We start from the raw sequence: 13,569 nt of genomic DNA, 5'->3' as shown, positions 1-13,569 counted from the left end.
CTGATTTTTGGGAAGTTCTGATCCAATCCTTGGATCAACAATGATTCAGATCAGTTTTATGCAAAGTTCCCATAAAAAGTCCATTTCTTTCATTCCATAAATCCAAACAGGTAGATTTCCCGAACCTCAGAAGATATGTATCTTCACCTGGTGGAAAACATAAATCCTGTAATTCTGAACACCAGGACATTAAAAACCCAAAACAACTGAAACCAGAACCAGAACCTGCTCTGAGGTATGAAAATGTAGCAGATTTTCTATTTGGTTTTAAAGTCACATCAAAGAAAAATGAAACGATCAAGCTTGGAAATTCTCCAGAATACAAAACCGGTCCAGATGTCCTGCTGTCTGCATCAAAAATCCAAAGTTCTGCTAAAACCTAGACAAATGTGAGCTGGGGGGTTAAAGTGGACCCGACCCAGCTGCAGTTCTGGGGAAGGCCGGAGGTGAACTGACTGATGCTCTGTGTGCAGCTCTGCTCTCCACTTGTTGGAAGAAGAACCGACTCCAGGTGGATGAAGCTGCAGCTCTGAGGAAGCTCTGCAACCTGCAGGTGAACCTGATGCTCCTGCTCTGCCAGGTCCTTCTTCTTCTGCTGTGACAGCATTCATGGTCAGGTCAGACAGAAGATCATTTCCAGGTCCACAGTTCGATTCCTGGACTCCAGCTGAGGTTCTTTAATGATCCACAGATCAAACTTCTGCTTTAGATGCTTCTGTCTATTTAAGACCATCTGATGGTCCTCTGACCTTGACTTCAATCCAAACCCTCCTGAAGCTGCAGATGGTTGTTCTTGTTCTTGTTCTCCACCATCCTGATGTTAACACAGTTAGACTCCAGTTTAAAGCTGAGACAATTAATGGGAGGTCTACAAAAATCACATGTGGCGTTCCTCAAGGGTCCATCTTAGGGCCCCTTCTATTCAATATCTACATGCTCCCCCTAACTCAGATTTTAATAAACAACAACGTAAGTTATCATAACTATGCAGACGACACACAGCTATACATTAAAATGTCACCAGGTGACCATGAACCCATTCAAGTGCTGGGTAAATGCTTAGAAGAAATCAATGCATGGATGGGCCTAAATTATCTTCACCTGAATCAAAACAAAACTGAAGTAATAATCTTTGGACCAAAGGAAGAGTGTTTAAAAGTTAGCACAGAGCTTCAGTTAATACAGCTAGAAACCACCAGTCAGGCTGGAAACCTGGGTGTAGTGATGGACTCAGACCTAAACCTTCAGAGGAACATGAAGACAGTAACAAGATCAGCCTTCTATCACCTAAAGAACATCTCCAGGATTAAAGGACTAATGTCTCAGCAGGACCTTGAAAAACTAATTCATGCGTTCATCTTTAGTAGAATTGATTACTGCAACGGTGTCTTCACAGGTCTGCCTAAAAAGTCGATCAGACAGCTGCAGTTGATCCAGAACGCTGCTGCCTGCGTCCTCACTAGAACTAAGAAAGTGGAGCACATCGGCCCGGTTCTAAAGTCCCTACACTGGTTCCCTGTAGCTCAGAGAATAGACTTTAAAATACTTCTGTTAGTCTATAAATCACTGAATGGCTTAGCATCAAAATACATTACAGACTTGTTGTCAGTGGATCAACCATCCAGACCTCTCAGGTCTTCTGGCTCAAATCTACTCTGCAGAACCAGAACCAGAACCAAACATGGAGAAGCAGCTTTTAGTTCTTATGCTCCATTAATCTGGAATAAACTCCCAGAAAACTGTAAAAGATGAAACCCTAAGTTGCTTTAAATCAAGATTAAAAACTTATTTGTTCAGAGCGGCCTTTGACTAGGCCATCTAGGCATGATTAGTTAAGTTTTCAGTCCAACTGTCCTTTCATTTTGTTATCAATCATTTTATCATTAAATTTTAATTTAATTTGATTTTTATTATCAGCCCATCTTTTTAATTATTGATTTTTATTCTCTTTAATTATTGGTGTTGATGAATTATTTAATTACCTTTATGCCGCTGTAATGTACTTTTCCTATTATGTGTCTTTCTCTTTTTTCCATGTGCAGCACTTTGAATCGTCCTGATCCTGAAATGTGTTACAAATCAACCTGCCTTGCCTGTGCTTTTATTCTGACAGGACACTAGAAGGTGGAGTGTCTGAACAGGAGGAAAAACTTCTCCATCTTCATGAAGAACATCCAACAGCATCTATCAAATTCTAAACTCACACTCGACAGAACCAGAGAAGAAGAACCTCCCAGTGGTTCTTCTGGCTCTCTGGAGGAGAAATGAAGATGATCCAAAGATTCCCTTGGAGCTGCTGGATGGTTTTGGTGTGGATCATGACGCAGGTCAACATGTTCTGCAGCAGAACCATCAAGTGAACATCTGCAGAGACAGTGAGGTTCTGGCTTTAATTATGGCTGTGGAGCACATGTAAATAGCAGATGTTTGTCTTCAGACCAGAACCAGGATGCAGCTGAAGGTCCACATCATCCCTTGTTTGCTCTGTAAGGTAGTTTGTCTCCACCTGGTGGCCACTTGGAGCAGCACATGAAGCTCCTAGGACCATCTCTGCTGTTTTTAGTTATTTGGTTTAGAAATGAATAAAGAACTTTTCTTCTACCTTCTACATGTGGGTTTTCATCAGACCTATGTCTGTGATCTTGAGTTCAGCTCTGTTAGATGCAGAGAATCAACGCTGAAGCTGTGTGTTCCAGCTGTGGTTCTCCAGCGGGTTCCAGGACACATCAGAGATCTTCTAAACTGATAAATGATCCTGACTGTGACCCTAACCCGGTATTGTTGAATGTTTTGGGTGAACCTGAGAACATTTCCTTCAGTCCACCTGTTACACCTGAACAAACAGAACCTGAGGGCAGTAGATCTTCAGCAGACAGCTACTCAGCATCAACAGCAGGGAGCAGCAACCTGATCTCTACCTCCTCCCAGACTGATGGTCTTCTTCATCCTGTTGCAACTTCAACACTTACCTGTAGAACCTGATCTGTGTTTGGACTGTTCTGATCTATCATCAGCTTCTTCTCAACCTTTAGACCCCAACCAGATGACCTGACCTCTGCCCCTGTCCTACATCTGGTTAATGAAGATCCCAAGCCTGGCTCTGTGTCTACAGCTAGTAATAATCCTGATTGTTCCCGGTCCGGAGGTTCTGACTAGCAGAACATCTGTAAGAACCTCAAGGTACCAAGGTGTTATGGCAGTGGAGAAGATGGAGAAGATTTGCTTCATGTGAAGATTTTCCTCAGGATCAGGCGCGTAGTTAGACCTGATGTTTTCTGAAGAGCCCCAGACTTCTTGATAGAAGAAATGTAGAAGTATTAAAAAGATGCAGCCATAAAATGGTATTAGACTTCAGTTTTTATCTTTTTCCATATAATCACGTCCAGCTCCACCTAACCTGACAATGAGATAAAATGAGAAGATACAAAACTACGCCCACAGCCAGAGACGGACTCGGTTCTGGAGAAGTCCAGAACAGCAGTTTACTCCAAGTCGACCTGCTTCCTTCATTACCTGAAAGGTTCCACTGAGCGCCTCGAACAGAGATCATTTCAGAGCAACCATGGAGCCAGCTGGAGAAAGGGAGGCTGGTGGGTGTGTTCAGGAACAGGTGGAGGCAGAGCGGTTTAACCCAGGAGAAGATGGTGGTGAAACCTGAATGCTGACTCAGGATGGACTGATTGTAAGTTACAGATAATCACTGATTCACCCAGCAAGACATGAGGTGGAGGTTCACTCTAATGAGCATCTTCAGGGTCATGATGAGGAACTTTCACCTGAGCTACAGGTGAAGTTAAATGATCTGTGATAGAAAACAGCAGCAACCTTCTCTGTGAGCTTCTAGCTGGATTTACATCATAATGTGAAAATATCTGGTCCTTTACTTCAGTCACAATAAAATCATTTAATCCTAACGTAGCTGAACACATTTAAAGGTCCTTCAGATCATCACATTGATCTCATGGCTGCAGCCGATCTTATAGTCCAGTTCTACATGTAGACAGAACCAGGTGTTGCTCAATAAACCAGGAAAATATCTCCTGGTTCCAGTAAGACGTAGTAGAAAGTAAACCTCCATCTTCTCTTTCATATCTTCATGCAGCTCTGGGTTTAAAGATGCAGAATAATTAAGAAATAAATCATAGTTCATCACAGGTGGACCATTAATTAGTTAACTATTTTATTTTTCTGAATTACACATGAAATATTATATAAACTAATTAAACAAGGATACCATATGTATAGTTATTAATAACTAATATTAGTGCTGATAAGGTCCAGGTTCTATAATATATTTTAAACATCACAACTTAACATCCTTTCCTCTCAAAGTGTTTAATAGTAATTCTGATTCAAAACAGTTGAACTGGATCAGAACCAATAATAATACTAATAATTCAACAGTCGTATTTCTGTTTAAAGGCCATCACCTGATCAATGGGACTTTATTTTGATAGACATTGTTTGCATTTTCAGGCGCTTTTATTTTGTCACTTCCGGTGGACCCGGAAGTGCCTTATGGCTTGACGGTAAACCAGAGCGAGGAGTGCGGAGGAAAGTTAAAGAAGTTAGAAGGTCAAAGGTTGATCTCCAGAATACAAGGTAAACGTTTCCTGCTTGATGAAGCAGGATTAATTAATGTCATTAAAGTCTACCGGAAATGACGTTTATTTCTCAGTGTTTTTAAGCGCTGTAGCATTTTTATGGGTGGAGGGTCTGGATCTGCTGGTTTAAATAAAGAAAAGCCCCTAGAAGGACCAGTAAGGCTCATACTGGTTCCACTGGGAGCTTTTATCCTTCCGTTACTTTCTCTTTGTTGGGACCCAGCAGGAGAAGCTCCTTCTGGAGGTAACAGAGTCGCTCTTCATCATCAAATCAGCTGTGATCGGTTCCTGTAGAACCCCGTAGAACCCTGCAGAACCTGCTGCTCGGCCAGACAGCAGCTCGGGGTCATCTTCACAGCTCCTCCTACTGGTTCCAGGCTGGAAACATCTGGTCACACAGGTGAAGCTTTCTGTCTGATGTGTGTTCTCCACTGTCTCCTCCTCAGATGAAGGCAGAAGGTGTGTGAGCTGAGCAGCATGGATCATCATCATCATTGTGAGAACAGGATGGACAGAGTCCCTCCCTCTGAAAGCGATCAGTATGGAGGACATGAGGACCAGAGGTGAGGTCTCCAGGTCTCCTACAAACCTCTGTGGACCATGTTGGGATTTTATGTGTCAGAGCAGAAGAAAACTGAAACAGAAACTAAAACAGTGAGATGTTCTTTGGTCCGGTTACTCTTTCACCTCTACATAAAATCCAGTTTAACCCAAAGTCCTGAAATGAAGTCCTAATCAGCACCAGAGACGGAGCATCTCAGAGTTGATGGAGCTAAATCCAGAACAATCTTAGGGTGGAGGTCCACGTTCCAGCAGGACACCACCCTGAACATCCAGCTGGAGATACGATGGGATGGTTTAGGTCAGAACATGTTCATGTGTTGCATGATGATGTAGTGTGACAATTGGTTCATCTAGTTTTCTAGAATAGTTCTGGTTGATTCTGGACCGGATCCAACCGGACCTCATGTGGAGTTACTTACTGACCCGTGCTGTAGGTGAGCTGCCTGACGAGATTTACAGAAATATTTCTTACAAGGGTCCAAAACGTTCCGGTGTTCATCAAAAACCCAACATCTACGCTGCTGGAACGCCTTTCTATGGGAAAAACTACAACTCCCAGCAGTCCTGTGACTGTCTGAGATCATGTAACTTCTTCTTTGTGTGATTAAATGCCAGAGACATGTCCTGTTTGCTCCTCCAGCTGATGATTGGATGAACACTGAGATGTTTCATGTCCAGCGTTTGTAAATCTCTTCAAGAAGCTTCCTGCTACCTGGACATCTGATCTGAAGCTACACAGATGCATCATTTCTGAGTTCTTGAGGTGTTGGAGAACTCGTAGTGGCTAAAAGGACCGGCAGAAAGCTGATCTCCTGCTCTCCTTTCTTACGTCTGACAGGTACAGGTGCTTGGATGTGCCTACTTCCTGCTGCTCGTCCCTGAAGAGCGCTCAGTCCAAGGAGCCGCCGCTGCAGTTCGCTGTGAAAAGGTAACTTGGTTCCTCCACAGATCTTTGTGTTCTTCACACGATGACTGCTGAGTCTGCAGTTCATCTCACTCTTTGTGCAGTTAGATGCTTCCCTCCAGAACCAGGAGGTTCTACAGATTAATGTAGAAGATCCAACAAAGGGAATAATTCCTCTAACTCTGACTTGCTGTAATAGAATAATTAAAATGTTAAAATGTAAGCAGCTGATTGGCTGAGAACTTCCTTGTCAGAACCAGAATCAAGACCTTCATTGGATTCTTTTAGAAACATCAAGATTATCAATCAACCAATCAGTGAAAGAAATACTTTATTTGCATTAAAGGCATCAGATACCTTCTGAACAGCCTGTAGAAAGTAGCATAGAAGGTGTTCCATGATGCAGATCATCTACCTAAAGTAAATCAGACCCTTCAGCCAGAATCTGCAGGTAATAAGACATCAGTGGGTGGAACCGCAGCCTGTCCAGGTCCAGAAAAGATCCGACACCTTACCTGATCTCTCAAGAAACCGGGTCAATGACAGCTTCAGGTTCTGACCCACAGGCTGCGGAGAACAAGCTTATTTTAGCTCCATCTAAGGTCCTGATGGAGACCTTCTGTCATAACGCTCCGCTGTTCTTACTGTCCGACAGAACCGCTTGATGTGTGGTGTTTTTGGTGATGTGTGGTGTTTTTGTGGTTGCAAGGAGCGTGGTGGGGGCCACCGGCCCTGGGTGCGTGCCGCTGGCTGGGGACCTCTTGCCGGGTTAGTTTGTCCTTTCTTGATGTGGGGTCAGGGGTTCCATTGTGAGCGTGATGCTCGGTGGTCTATTGCGTTTGTGGGCGGAGGCTGGGGTGGCGTTGTGCGGGACCCTTGCCTTGCCGTCGTGGCACGCTGTGTGGTGGGGGGCAGGATGTGGCGGGGGTGCTTGGAGCGGGGCTGTGTGTGAAGCATGCGCTGTGTGGGTGTGTCTTCAACAGATTTTCGGGGGTGGAGCTCATCTGTGGGGTGTGCCCCTGTGGGGATTCGTGGCGTTTGGGTTCAGGGGCATGTGCTTGGTATCTGTGTTTTGGTTGGCGGCGGCCCTGTGGGGAGGCTCATGTTGGGATTCATGGGGGGTTGTGGGCTCATGGGGTTGAGATTGGAATTCATTGGGGGATTGGGACCTTTTCATACTGGGACTGTTTGGATCAGGTAGACCCCTCTTTTGTACATGGCCCCCTCTCTGGATGGGGGTTGTTGGAGGCTGGGGTCGAGCGGGGGATCGGAGTCTGGGCCGGGGTTGCTCAGGTTCGGGCGGTGCCAGCACTAGTCTGGGTTGGTGCTGGGGCGGTCTGCCTGTCTCCATCCCGGCAGGAAGAGGACCACCTCCTGAGGCTGCGCTGGGGGCTGGTTGACTCTCTGGGGTATTTGCACCTGGACCTGGGAGCACAGAGTATATATGGGGAGTGAGAGTGACTGTATGACAGCCACTGTTGTTTGTCTTTACATTGGGTATGTGGGTGTGAGTGCTTTTATTTGTATGCATGGGAGTCCCCCCTGGCTGCTTGCCGGGGCCTGGACCCCTGGGCTCTGTCGAGCCTCTGCTTGGGGAGTGATATGTCCCGGGGTCTCGGGTCTCTGGGTCCATGGCTGGATCTGCTCGGGCGTAGACGGCTGCCGGCGGGGCCTGTTGGCTCGTTGCCGCAGCTCCCTGGGACATCAGCACTATAGCTGCTAGGTGGTTCCCCTGGGACTTTCCCCTGCTCTTCTCTGGGGGGGGGGGGGGGGGGGGGGGGGGGGTTGCGGTAGTCCCAGCGGTGGTTCTCCTGGGGTTCCTGTGCCCTCGGGGGCCTTTGGATGTCTGTGGCTGGGATCTCCTCCGTATCCCGGGTCCAGGGGGGCAGGTCTGTGACTCCTCACACTCACTATTGCTTATTTTTATGGAGAAACCTTATATATACAAGTACCCTCAGACCCACAGGTGTTTAGATTCAGGTGTTATCAGAAACACAAATGTTCTGTATTGAGCCGCATTTACCACTAAATACATCTTTCATTCATAATAACTGTGCACTTTTAGGTAACATTGCTCTTATTACGAACGTTTCTGCAGGTGTAGAAGCAAGCAGGGTGTTATCTTGTATTCTCTTCATCCTTCTTTCTCTCCTTCTCTCCCTTTTTCCTTTTTGTTTCTGTCTCCGTGTTCGTAACAAGTGAAATAATCCCAGAGCAGTTTCTAATATCAAGCAGAGCTTTAAAGCGTTAGCTGTAACGCTCCACTTGTGAAAGTAAATCTGTTGGGCTTCTTCTTGGCACTCAGACAGAGGGAGAATAGAGGGCATCTAAACGAACTGATCAGTATCAGTTATATGATCAGTATCTTCTAGCATGTGATCCAAGCGGCTCCTCTAATCCCTGTTACACAGGCAAACATGCTGCGAGTGAATCCGCAGACATCCTGCCATCCTCTGAATGAACAGGAAGTAGGACGGGACGAAGGAGCAGGTGATGCAGAGCTCCACCAGCTGGATGTAACGACGCTGTGCTTTTAACGGCTGTTTTTCATTAAATCTGTTGGGAGACGCTTCATTTAGTCCTATAATCATTTAGAATGGTTTGTCCGTTAATGCTCTAATGCTGTTAGCTTACATTAGCATTCATTAGTCAGATGTATTAGTCTCTAAACACAAAAACATCACAGAAATTAAGTTCTCTGGTAGACACCTGCAGAAACCCATTTTATCTCTCCTAATTAGCAAAAATACTAGAGATGACAATAAACCATCTGGGTCACCAGGAGCTGCTCAGTCAGCTCAGTCTTCTCAGCTGTGTCCAGACATCAGCGTCAGCGTCCTCCTAATGAGAACAAGATCCTGACTCTAGTTGATTACTTGTTTAGCAGGACGCTGCTGGCCTGCTGGGTGGACTGTAGAAGGTCCCATCAGGCTAAGGAGAACATATGTTTGTCAGGAAATACCTACAAGATAATAGCTACTGAGCCAAACTGGTTCATATCTACAGTCAGAGTAACTAAAACGTTTCATATGACTGGAAGAGTGAAGTTTATCTGACCTCTGTACACAGTGAAGAAGCTCCATCAGGTAGTACCACCGTTGTGGAGAGGTCATGACCTGTGTGCTGCTGTGTGTCTCCAGTCTGTCAGGTTGTCTGATCACGGAGGAAGGATGTGCTTCTCTGGCCTCAGCCCTGAATGCCAGCTCCGTCCATCTGAGAGAGCTGGACCTGAGCTACAACCATGTGGGAGAGGCGTGGATGAAGACGCTCTCAGGTATGAAGGTCTGGATACAGCCATGAGGAATGTCTCATTAAGGAGGATGACCTGTCCTTCACTGGACTCCTCTGATGCTGGTTCATCATCTTCATGAATATTAACTAAAGATGCAGGAACACGTCTTTCAGTTGGTGTTTTAATGAGGAGCTCCAGCTGCTCGCTCATGATGAACCTCCAGTGGGAAGGTCGTAACGAGGATATGTTGCTGACTGATCTGATCAGGTACGACCCCAGCTTGTTGGAGATGTCTCCGTCTCTTAGCTCAGCAGCTACCATCCAACATCTGAGCAGATTTCATTAGTAGGTTCACCGCTTGCTGAACATAGTCCAGGTGGTCTTCTGTTGCTAGACTGAATAAAGTTTAAATGAAATAAAACTGATGAGATCAGACTGTGTCCAGATGTTGGACTGTTGCTTTCTCCACGTAGGACAACAAGTCTGAGGTCCATGTAACGTCCATGTTTGATGGTCTGACCCTCCTCCTCCTTTCAGGAAGCCTGATGGAGTCCGATGGTTGAAAGATCTGAGGAAGTGTAAGTGTGTTTTTCATTTGATTCATGACAACAAAGCAGCTCACATTCAACCATCTTCAAACTGTCCATCACTCATTCAGGAGTCATCATCAAAGTGTCAATAAATGATCAATAACTGCAGCTGGATTGTGTTTGTTCTCTCCATCAGATTCCTGTCAGCTCACAATCGACACAAACACAGTGAACAGAAACCTCCAACTGTCTGAAGACAACAGGAAGGTGACATGGATGAAGAAGCTTCAGTCATATCCTGATCATCCAGACAGATTTGATGATTACTGTCCTCAGCTGCTGTGTAGTGATGGTCTGACTGGTCGCTGTTACTGGGAGGTCGAGTGGAGAGGAGATGTTTATATATCAGTGAGTTACAGAAGAATCAGGAGGAAAGGAAACAGTATAGACTGTTTGTTTGGATTTAATGATCATTCCTGGAGTCTGAGATGTTATGATGGTGGTTATTCTGTCTATCACAATAAAGAAGTTACATCCATCTCCTCCTCCTCCTCCTCTTCCTCCTCCTCCTCCTCCTCCTCCTCCTCCTCCTCCTCCTCCTCCTCCTCCTCCTCCTCCTCCTCCTCCTCCTCCTCCTCCATCTCTAACAGAGTAGCAGTGTATGTGGACTGTCCTGCTGGTATTCTGTCCTTCTACAGAGTCTCCTCTGACTCACTGATCCACCTCCACACCTTCAACACCACATTCACTCAGATCTTTTACCCTGGATTTGGGTTCAGGTCATTTGGTTCCTCAGTAGGTCTTCCTGAAGACTGAGGTCTCCACTAGCTGCTGCTCTACCTTCATACGTTCTCTGTAAGCTCCTCATATTAGGTCACTCCAGGTGTGTGTGTGTGGTGATTTATTGGACCTTGGACCTGATGTTTGAACCAGTTTAACACTCATATCCTTCTCCATTTACTGTGAAGAACCACTCTGTCCTGTCGGTCCATTTGGACTGGGTCTACATATGGACCTCTTGTGAGTCATTGTTCAGGTTGTATCAGTGATATCTTCATGTCTGAATGAAATGTTGTGAACATCTTCTATTATGACCTCATGTATTTGCTGCTGCTGTTTGGAGAAGGTCAGTTTGGACCTGTTCTGATGGCAGGACTGTGGTGTAGTTCCCTAACTCAGCATCTAACCGGAGCTCTCTCTGCGATCAGCACCTTAGAAAACCGGACTTTTATTCAAATCGTCGTTACAGAACCATCCTGTAGGTCCTACAGGTGAAGACAGTGTTAGATCAGCTCTAATCACCTCTGATTGGCCCAGAAGATACCACTGTTGAACAGGTATCTCAAGCTCTACGTGTGCATTAAAAGCAGGTCCTTTTATTCTGAAAGTATCAACCATGTCTCAGCACACAGAACACGATGGCTTAAGGTTCTGTACGGTAGAACTCCATCTGGAGCACTTTAAGGCCTTCAAGTTCTTACAGTGAGCTGAACCAGCAGAAACCATCTGGAGTTAAACATCTGGGTTGGTTCCAGTAAAAACACGACATTAAAATAATGACTCTAAAGTCCAGAGCATGGCAGCAGAACATCTAGATGTCCAGTCAGTCTGTTCGGTCCATTCAAGTTTTCCTGATGAGCTCCCTGCTGGTCACCATTGAAGAGCAGTTCACCACCAGAGGGAACGAAGACTCCAGACTAGAGGGTGAGACAGGAGTGGATTTTCTCTCCTGTCTCATCCCAAACCCAGGCCAGCATAACGAAACAAATCCTGTCCCGTCCCACTCCTGGTAAATTGACTCCCACTCCTGGTGAATTGACTCCCACTCCTGGTAAATTGACTCCCACTCCTGGTGAATTGACTCCCACTCCTGGTAAATTGACTCCCACTCCTGGTGAATTGACTCCCACTCCTGGTGAATTGACTCCCACTCCTGTGCCTCTCCCATTTTAGTTTTCTTCATTTAGTCTTTTGGTAATTTCTTTCTTTGAAGGACCAGTTAGGTCCCTGTTTTTAGCTGTAGTAAAGGCCAGTTAAAGTAAAAAGAATAATAATGAAGAAATAATAAAATATTAAACAAGGAAACAGACCATGTCTATCTTAGTTGTATTTTACTTATTTATTAAGTGATCGTTTCCTTTGAACAATGACATCACTTTTATGTTTCAAGTTGCTGAAACAAAAGAAAAATCCACCTAGTAAGAGAAATGTACTTGTTGAACAAAAGGACAAAAAGACAAAACCTTCATAATTTAGAAACTGTACCTCAATGGTTCACAGCCCTGGTCCTCAGGGACCCCTTCCCTGCTTGTTTTAGATGTGTGTCTGCTCCAGAACACCTGATTTAATTCTGACATGACCTCCTATACAAGCATCAAGAATGGAGGGTCAAACTGGACCAAAATTAATACAATAAAATCATCATTAAATAAATAAATGTTGTGAATGTCCCATAAGTGAAGTAAATGTAACATTAAATGTACCATTAAATTAAAGGTACCATTTATTTATTTAATACATCATTAGAAACAATAAATGTACCATTATATCATGAAATGGACTATTATGCAATTAAATGTGCCACTGAATAATTAAATATAAGTTTAAAGACGACATGACGTAATTAGTGGTACACTTAATATTTAATGATGTGTTAAATAAATTGTACATTTAATGGTACATTCAAATTTTTTTTTTCCCCAACATATTTATTTAATATCTTCTCTTGATGAAGCCTTTCTATACGGAGCCATCGAGGGGACATGGGGGGATTTTTCTCTTTTTTGTGTCCCCACGCAATAGTTTTTGCGTTATTTCGCAATACTTTGTGGGATAGTTTCCAAACCAGATAACTGCTAAAATGAAACAAACATTACACCCATTTTTTGAGATTTATTGAGTTTTATTTTGAAAACTTAAATAAAATGATCTTCAATCAGTTTTTATCCACAAGCTGTCAAACAAACTACTGAACAATAAAACTACATGAAACCACATCTGTGACACTTTATTTCCTTATTACTGCTGCATGATGGGTAATTTTTTTTGTAGACTATTAGTGTTTTTGATTTTATCGTGATTTGAACGGTTCTTCTTATCCTAAACATTTAATCACATTGTTTACAGCATGTTAACCTGCATATGATAAATAAATCATATTAATCACATATCTGTGTTTGTTTTATGAGAAGTTTATCATCTGTGCTGTTGCTCCAAAATACAAATCTTTCTCAAGGCGATTAACAACTTTTGCGAGCGAACACAAAAGAAATAAATGTCCCTTCTCGGGCTCCGTACCTTTCCTCTCTACTGTGACAAAGGCTCTTAAATCTTTAGAGCACATGGACCAGTTTTGTTGGTCAGATGAGACTTTATGGTACTTTTGGTTTGATGAATGAAGAGATGCAGGACTGATTTAATCCAGAATCTGTCTAACAAGTGTCCTTTAATCACTGATGAACTTGATTACAACTAAACACATTTTATAAGCAGCAGACTGCGTGTTAACATCAACTCTCCTGAAGTTCAGTCATATTTGTGACTTTCCTGTCAGCTCTATGAGTTTAATAAATAAGTCTTTATTTCTGACTTTACGTTACAAATCCAATTTTACCACGTCCAGTTCTCCACCTGCTTTTGTTCCTCCATCCTGAACGCAGGTGGAAAACATCGATCAGAAGCACTGTTGGCTTGTGGGTCATGTAGTTCTTTTGGCTCACATTATAGTTTATGATT

General features: G+C 44.0%; 1 protein-coding gene across 2 annotated transcripts in view; it reads left to right on the top strand.

Annotated features, from left to right (window-relative positions):
• Positions 1–11,582, top strand: part of LOC124861402 (NLR family CARD domain-containing protein 3-like) — a 373,247-nt gene extending 361,665 nt beyond the window's left edge. For both annotated transcript variants that reach the window (XM_047355130.1, XM_047355129.1), the window contains 2 exons: positions 9,842–9,882; positions 10,031–11,582. In XM_047355130.1, the coding sequence (XP_047211086.1) occupies positions 9,842–9,882; positions 10,031–10,650 (661 nt within the window). In that variant the 3' untranslated portion in view covers positions 10,651–11,582. The remainder of the gene's footprint in view (positions 1–9,841; positions 9,883–10,030) is intronic.
• Positions 11,583–13,569: the final 1,987 nt, after the last annotated feature.

This window comes from Girardinichthys multiradiatus, chromosome 24, assembly GCF_021462225.1.
Source record: "Girardinichthys multiradiatus isolate DD_20200921_A chromosome 24, DD_fGirMul_XY1, whole genome shotgun sequence".
Classification (NCBI taxonomy): Eukaryota; Metazoa; Chordata; class Actinopteri; order Cyprinodontiformes; family Goodeidae; genus Girardinichthys; species Girardinichthys multiradiatus.
This window is presented reverse-complemented; position numbering and strand designations above follow the sequence as displayed.